Below are 8,334 nucleotides of genomic sequence, written 5' to 3'. Positions count from 1 at the left end.
CTCTCCGCTCCAGCCAGTCAGACTGGGGGGGGGGGGTTGGGTTCGGCGCTGGTTCTCCGGGCATCACAATGGGCCGGGTCCTGTAGGGAGGCGTGAGCCTCGGCCCCTCCTCTGATTGCTGCTGCTGACTGACGCCTCTCCAAGTTCTTGGCTTGCCCCTTAGCTAAAGGAGGCAGAGAGTGATGAAAATGTTTTATTACCTTTGAGAGCTTCATGTGAACTGTCAGAGCCAGCCACAGAGAGAGAGAGAGACTTTAGCTGGGAGGGGAGGAGGACACCAAAGTAACCAAGCCAAAGGAGTCCGGGGAGGGGAGGGGAGGGGATGAGAGGAAGGTGAGAAGGAGATAAAGGAGGATCCAGACGCGAACGCAAACCAGACACAGTCACAGAAGTGATGCTTGGGACAGAGAAGAGAGAAGCAGCAGCAGCAAACCCAGAGCCAGACTCTCCTTGAAGCCCCCCGACTTGTATTTGACAACCAGATGTCAGGGACCGGAGGGAGGGGGAGAGAAGCAATGGGAAGGCATTGATGTCTCGGGAGAAAGGAGGGGATCTCTCCTGCATGCAGCATCCAGATCAGGGATCGGAGTGGAGGAGCAGAAGACCCCTTCGGACTTGATGTTTTATGCTGAGGAAGGCACAATCCTCCGGACACCAGCTTGAGAGGAAGGGACAGGGAGCTGCTGGGGCGGCTCCAGAGAACTGACCGCTCTCCCGTAACCAAACAGGCACCGAGTGGGGATCTGTGGCTTGGTTTCATTCTCTACCAGCTGGCGCTTGGTGTTTTTTTTATTTTTTTTAATTTTTTTAAGTATTTTGTGGGACTAGGAGGACTCTGTTTCCCCCTCCCTCCCGTGTGTGTGTGTGTGTATGTGGGAGGCTGAGACAGGACTTTGGGGCTGACAGAGACTGTGAAACCCCCCTGCACCACGGGAGAACATTTCTTTGGAGAGAGAGAGAGAGAGAGAGAGAGACACACACACACAGCAACTTGGAAGAGTTGCTGCTGCTGCTTCTTTGCGGTCCTCGCCTTCGCATTTACAGACCCCCCCGCCCGCACTCGAGATCCTACTGCCCCCCCCCCGCCTTCTGCGGCTCCCCCTTCCCTCTGTACCGCCACCGGGTCCTTCCCCCCGCGCAGGGCACCTGCCCTCGCCTTCGGAGCCCCCGCACCCTCTGCTGGGACATCGCCCCTGTCCCCCGGCACCCTCCCAGCGGGACAAGCCCCCCGCTGAGCAGCCCGCCCCCCTTCTCCCCTCGCACCCCCCCCCGCGGCCCCTTCCCGGACTCCCCCCGCGGGCGCCCCGCTGCCCTCCCCCGGCGGCGCGGCGATGCTGGCGGTGGGGCAGATGGACGGCAGCCCCCGGCAGAGCGCCTTCCTGCTCGGCAGCCCGCCCCTGGCCGCCCTGCACAGCATGGCCGAGATGAAGACCCCGCTGTACCCGGCGTACCCGCTGCCCGCCGGGCCGGCCTCCTCCTCCGCCTCCTCCTCCGCCTCGGCCTCCCCGTCCCCGCCGCTGGGCTCCCCCAACCCGGCCGGCCTCAAGCCGCCGGCCCTGGCCAGCCCCCCGCAGCAGCTCTCGGCCGCCACCCCGCACGGCATCAACGACATCCTGAGCCGGCCCTCCGTGCCCCTGGCCGGGGCCGCCCTGGCCTCCGCGTCGCCCTCCGGCTCCTCCTCGTCCCCCGCCGGCCTCCTGGCCGGCCTGCCCCGCTTCAGCAGCCTCAGCCCCCCGCCGCCGCCCCCCGGGCTCTACTTCAGCCCCAGCGCCGCCGCCGTGGCCGTGGGCCGCTACCCCAAGCCCCTGGCCGAGCTGCCCGGCAGGACCCCGATCTTCTGGCCCGGGGTGATGCAGAGTCCGCCCTGGAGAGACGCGCGCCTCGCCTGCACCCCCCGTGAGTACCGCCGCCCCGGCTGTGGCTGGAGGGGGGTGGGCTGCTTTCCTAGCATAGGCAATTGCCCCCACTTGTTCGGGTGACATCCCAGCCCCCGGAATCCTGCCCTGGGGGCAGCTCCAGCGCGGCCTGGGTCACCCTCCCCCCCCTATTCCTTGCCTCCCGCTCAGTCCTGTTGCTCAGACTTTGGTTGCTTGCAATGCGCGCCACAGGGCGCTGGTTAGCGGGAGAGGCAACGAACTTATTTAGGGCTTGCTGTACTTCAGTGCATCCTTTTACCCCCCCCCCCCGACGCCCTATCGCACTGTTATTTGGGGGAGTGAGAAGGGGAAATGCTGCCCCCCGTGATTTTGTGTAGGAAGTAGTATGATCAGTGGTGAATCGATTCAAGGTGTTTTTGTTTTACTCACCACACCATCCTCTTAGCTGCATTTTGGTTCAGTGCTTGGTACAGTTAACACGGTGCTGCTTTTGCTGCCTTTACTTTTTCTCCTGCTCCTGCTTCATCTCTGACTTTCTATTTACTTCTACTTCATGCTGCCTGAATGCCCTCTGGTGTATACCAGTTAGCATTTGCTCCCAGCTTTAATTGCAGGCACCTTCTGTAAAAATTTAGAAGGGTTAGTTAGGAGATGTGTCTAATAGGGCAAAGAAAAGCTGTAGTGTCCCAGATTTCTCGGGGATAAAAGTTTTAAAGGCCAAACCCTTCTTCCCCTGCCCTTTCAGAGAGAGGCTTTTATAAACTCGGGACGTTTATGCCTCATCTTTTCTCTCTCTCTTTATTTTGATGCTGCGACACTTCCAAGTTCCTGTAACGGTTTTCTTATTACTGATTACTTTTGTAACACTGAGCACAGTGATGTTCCAAGCTTAGATTTGAAAGGGTTGGCTTTACTAAAACCGTTTCGATCATTGTGCATACTAGAATCCTTACAATAACAAACAGTTACTGTCTGAACACCTGAAAGCACGTTAAATGATGAAAATATATGACATGCATTATTTGGCTTGTTGGCAATTTAGACACTCACAGCTGGGGTGTGTGTATGTGTCTATGAAAGCATTGAAAATGTCAAGTTATTGCTTACGAATAATGGGAAGTTTTTACAAAAACAGTTTTCTCATTTTATTTTTCCTAAAAGGACTTTTAAGTTGAAATATCTCTGATTCAACTCCTCCTCCCCCTTCCCCTTTTTTGAGTTTGGGTCATACAAAAACTTTCCCCAAGAAGAACCCTTTATAGTAACCTACTTTTATCGACTACCGTTTTTGTGGGAGAGTAATTTTTGCCTGCTCAGAATTTAGACCCTCTAAAGAAAGGGGCGTCAGGAAAAGATATGCATCGCTTTGAAACTGGCGACATTCTAATAGGGAATTCGTTCCTCCATGTATAGAAAAAACAAAACAAAAAACCTTTCCCTTGACAGCAAATTTCATAGCTAAGCATTTTTCCAAATGAACAGATTAACATATCTGTCTATGCATTCATTCTTTTCCAGATCAAGGTTCAATTTTGCTGGATAAAGACGGAAAGAGAAAACATACAAGACCCACTTTTTCTGGCCAGCAGATTTTCGCCCTGGAAAAGACTTTTGAGCAGACCAAATATTTAGCAGGACCAGAGAGAGCCAGGCTAGCCTATTCACTGGGGATGACAGAGAGTCAAGTCAAGGTGAGATGATCATGTCAAACATTAGATAAGAGACTCAAGCCCACACATTGCTGAGACTGGGCGGAGTGTGAAAAATACATATACAAAGGAGCCCTGATATAAGATATTGATGAACAAAAGGAATCAGGCGCATGCCTTTGAAATCAGGTTAATCTTAAATGGATACGTATGCTCTCTGCACATACACCATTACTGCCAGAACAAAGCCATTGCAAAATATTATTGCTAACTAAATCCGTTGCATAGATGGCTCCTTTTAGTATATTAAAAAAGGCACTTAGGTTGGCAATTATTTGCAGTTTATAATTAATAGTGTTATTTATGAGAATATGGCATAATTTTTAAAACCGTAATTTATTTTAAAATAATTTAAAATTAGGAATGCTTATAAAATTACCCCAAAATATTATGTTTACTGTGCCATAAAATTGGGAGAGGTAAGGAGTAATATTGTTGAATACTTAAATACAAACAAGTGTAGTCTGTGTTAGAAGGCTAATACTTGGACAATACATTTTCTGACCCTGTAGCCATGCAATGTTTGGTCATTAGATGTTGAAATGATTACGACAAATAGTTAAAATGTGATATCGTTCTTCTGGCTAAGGGCAAAAACACAAATTTGTGCATGTTTGGGATCCAGTGTGCTTACAATGGTTCAAACTTTAGAGATCTTGCCTTGAATGGGAAAGGAATTGAGCTTAGCAAGCATAAAGTGGATCGGATGGTTTACACATTCTCTCCCCGAATCTGTTTATTTTAGCTAAACACTGAAATATTTCACACAGATACGGTTTTGATAAGTTAAAATGCTAATGCAGGCTACTGCGTGTTTCTTGTTCAGGGAATTGTATTTAAAGATAAATTCTCTATGCTGCTTTTTAACAAATGTAACAGTTTCTGTGTTAAGGGGCCTCTTTATGGATTCTCATTCTCCCAGAGTTATCTGGAGCCCCTCATTTGTCACTGTAAATATGTCTAAATGGCTGTGAATAAATTGTTACAGCCCGTACAATGAAAATAACAACCCCCTCCTCTTACTCTGCCCTTTCTAAGATAAAATATGTAACAGAAGAGGGGACATTAGAGAACTATTCAATGTAAAATGTTTATTGTCACATATGAGCAGGATTAAAGTACTGTGTAGTCACTGAGTGTACTGGAAGTGTAGTTAGATTTGTTTCCTTTCAAATGAACACTTTCATTCCATGCATAGGAATCGTTCTGCGACACTGAAATTATGTTTTGCATAATAGGATTCGTGACTTGGATTTTAGAGAGGAAAAAACCCAAACAACCTGTAAATTGTTCCTTTCTTTTACAACAAATTTTTAATCTATTTTTAATGTATTGTATAAATGTGATTTCATCTTTTAAAGCCATAGCAATAAAAAAATTGCATTTTTAACCTGATGACGCAGCACAGAGCAAGTTTCTGAGACCAGTTAGCTTTACCTCTTACTATTTGACTATTTGAATTTAGAACATTAGAAACACATGCTTTTCACTTGAATTACATTTAGGACTACAGACAACATCTAAATAAAGACGCATATGTTTTCATGGGAGATGGTGTCCCATCAAGTTTGATCCATGTTAGTTGAGTTTTGATTAAACAAACTGAACAGGCAAAAACATAGTAGGGGAAAGAGAGGAGGAAAAGAAGAAATGTAGATCTTAACAGAAAATTAAGAGGAGTAAAATTATTCCTGCCCTCCATTAGTATGAAAAGGTTGGTTTAAAAGTCTCCAAGGCTCGTTTTGAAACTCCATAAAATAAAATAAAAATAAAATAAAATAAATAAAAAGCAAGTGAACCAAAACCGCACAAAATGCTCCTTCATCAGAACAAAAAGCAACTGAAATATGCCTGGACCCTGAAAAATTCTTTAACTACCAATAATAACTCTGCAGTAGCAAAAGCAAGAATTCTGTGGTGATAACAACACTACAGTAATAATTATAATAACTTAGAATGATAATAATAATGATAATAACCACAATATGAATACTAAGCATACCATGGTAGCCAATAATAGTATGATATGCATACTGGTAACTTAGTATTAATAATTACAGATATGGTATGAATATTAATCTGTAGTAATAATAATAAAAGTATAGCACAAATACCAGTAGCAATAGCTGTATGGTGATCATTATAATTTTAGATTAATAACTATTATATGAATACTTAAGTGTCTGTGGTAATAAAATAATTATTTATGAATACCTTATGGTATAATAACAATAATAATTATATAGCATAGTAATAACTATTATATCAGGGATACTAATAACACTGTGGTAAGATTAATAGTAATAACTATGGTGTGGATATTAATCCTTCTAGAGTAGCAATAACTTCATAGTATTAATAACTAAGATACCAACACTAAGGCGACAACAGTAGTACTCACATAGTATGTTTGATGATAATTCTATTACGATAATTATGGAATGAATATAAATAACTATGTTAGTAATAATACACATGGGATGAACACTAGTAGGTGTATGGAAATAAGAAAACAATACTATGTACTGACTAGTAATACCTCTGCAGTGGTAATAACACGATAGTAGTAATAACGTTGACGATGGTACAAATATTAATCACTGTTCGCTAGTGGTGATCAGCATGGTATGAATACGAATAAGTGGATGGTAGGACTAGTCACCACAACTCTGTGATGGGGAGACTGGTACCTCCATGGGCGTAACAGCTGTGCTACGGAGGCTAAAAATTTTGTGGTGGCAGAAATAACAAGAGCTCTGGTAGGAATCCTGCCGGCTGTCTGGTGCTACCAGCAGCTCCTGGGTGGTGCTAAGGCTCCCGGTGACGCTGAGGGTCACAAGCAGAGTACAGCTGTGGTTGCTGACTTTGACCTGCCCCGGGTCAGTAATTCCCCCCTTCTCTCTCTCTCTCTCTCTGTTCGCTGCGGCTGGGCCCCTGCAGGTTTGGTTCCAGAACCGGCGCACCAAGTGGCGGAAGAAGCACGCGGCCGAGATGGCCACGGCTAAGAAGAAGCAGGACTCGGAGACCGAGAGGCTGAAGGGGGCCTCGGAGAACGAGGAGGAGGACGATGACTACAACAAGCCTCTGGACCCTAACTCGGACGACGAGAAAATCACCCAGCTGCTGAAGAAACACAAGTCGAGCAGCAGCAGCTTGCTCCTGCACACATCTGAGAACGAGAGTTCCTCTTAAAGGGGTTTCAGAGGAGGGGGCCGGGGCCCAGGCGGACTCGGAGGACACTTGCTATTTTCTGAGATGTTGTACATATCTATTTTTCTAGACTTTATCAGCTGTCGGAGAGGAAAGAGGCAGAAAAAGACGGCGAGTAAACAAACATCCAAACCCAACGCCCCCCTGCTCCTCTGGCCTGGCCCTTGGCCGCTGGTGCTGTTGTTGTAGGGTCGCAGGGGGGCTGTCTGAGTGCTCCCTCTTCTTTTGCAGACTCCAGGGCAGCTGAGGGGGAAAGGAGGGACCTACTTCCACCCACACAGCTCCTGCTGGGCGGACTAAAGCAACCTGTTGAAGGCTCTTTGTAAATAAATCGTGAGTCACACTGACTATAGAAGTTACTTTACTGTGAATATTTAAAATGTAAAATACTTTTGTTTTTAATAGAAAGGGTTGGGTTGGGTCCTACCCACCACCACCTCCACCCCCTTGTCTGGCTTTTTAAAAAGATCTGTTCTTTTGAATAGTGAATTGTGGAATATAAATGCTGGGATTAGTTTGTGGTCTCTTCCCCCACCTTCGCTGCTTATTCTGAACTTTCTCCTGCAGATCTTGATTCCCTTCTAATTTGAACTGAGGCCCTCCATTAAGGGCATCTATTAAGAGATTTGAAACAAACAGTCTACTGATGTTTTGCCAAGTATGACGAAGTCTTTGCTGGAACACCCCCTCCCATTCTGAAATTGCACCCGCCCTGAATGCTATTTATTAGTATTTTTTAAAATACTATTTTTGGACGGTGGGGGTGGGGCAAATTTAAATAGTTTCCTTTAATTTAACCCATTTCCAATAAAATGCGTGTTAAAAGTAGCTGGTGGGAATTGTTACAACCACTTTCAGTCGAAAATATAAAAAATCATTTAGATGCTGTAATTGAATTTAAAGTGTGTTTTCTTTTGTATTATAAAGAATACTATAGAATGTAAATTGTTTTCTTTTTAAAGCTAATAATGATGATATATTAGCATCTTAACATTTATTAATTAATTTATATTAAAATAATTCGGTTTGTAAAGAGAAGAGCCCTTTGCAAGACCAGTTAAATGTAATGCACTTTCTGTTAAAAAAAAAAAAAGATAAATCAATTAAAACCAATTTAAAGACGTTTGTTGCCTCGACTAAAGGGTACAGATCATCTGATCTCATCAGAGATTAAATAATAAAACTGACGGTACGAAAAAAGATAACTTGGGTTCTTTTGTTCATTTCCAGGAACATTTAAAAAAAAAAAACCTATGTAAAATATCACTTCCTCCAGAAGGTTCAAGAGTAATACAAATAAAATAAGCGATCGTTTATTTGGAAAATATAAAGTTGCTATTCCTGGTGTGTATTTTTTTCACGAGAGCTCTTTTCCTTTTGTAGGACCTCTCTGGAGAATTCAGGAAGTCGTAATTTCCATATATATCCGAGATAGGTTAATCTCAGGCCAATATAGGGTGTATTAACTTTTTAAGCAGCAAGCAACACAAGCCATTATCAGAGATGACATGTTAACATTATTATGGGAAAGACACTAT

General features: G+C 44.9%; 1 protein-coding gene across 1 annotated transcript; it reads left to right on the top strand.

The window, feature by feature from the left end:
• The first annotated feature begins 1,331 nt into the window (after positions 1-1,331).
• NKX6-1 (NK6 homeobox 1) lies at positions 1,332-7,677 on the top strand. Its single transcript, XM_073340031.1, has 3 exons — positions 1,332-1,896; positions 3,396-3,568; positions 6,527-7,677. The coding sequence occupies exons 1-3, from the start codon at positions 1,332-1,334 to the stop codon at positions 6,776-6,778; spliced, it is 990 nt and encodes a 329-aa protein (XP_073196132.1). The 3' UTR covers positions 6,779-7,677.
• Positions 7,678-8,334: the final 657 nt, after the last annotated feature.

The sequence above is a fragment of the Lepidochelys kempii genome, chromosome 4, assembly GCF_965140265.1.
Source record: "Lepidochelys kempii isolate rLepKem1 chromosome 4, rLepKem1.hap2, whole genome shotgun sequence".
Lineage (NCBI taxonomy): Eukaryota > Metazoa > Chordata > Testudines > Cheloniidae > Lepidochelys > Lepidochelys kempii.
Note: the sequence above shows the minus strand (reverse complement) of the source record. Positions and strands in the feature narration are given on the sequence as shown.

Coding starts and splice junctions, on each gene's coding strand:
- NKX6-1 (XM_073340031.1), top strand. CDS start 1,332: ATGCTGGCGGTGGGGCAGATGGACGGCAGCCCCCGGCAGAGCGCCTTC. Junction 1,897..3,395: donor GCGCCTCGCCTGCACCCCCC/GTGAGTACCGCC, acceptor ATTCTTTTCCAG/ATCAAGGTTCAATTTTGCTG. Junction 3,569..6,526: donor TGACAGAGAGTCAAGTCAAG/GTGAGATGATCA, acceptor GGGCCCCTGCAG/GTTTGGTTCCAGAACCGGCG.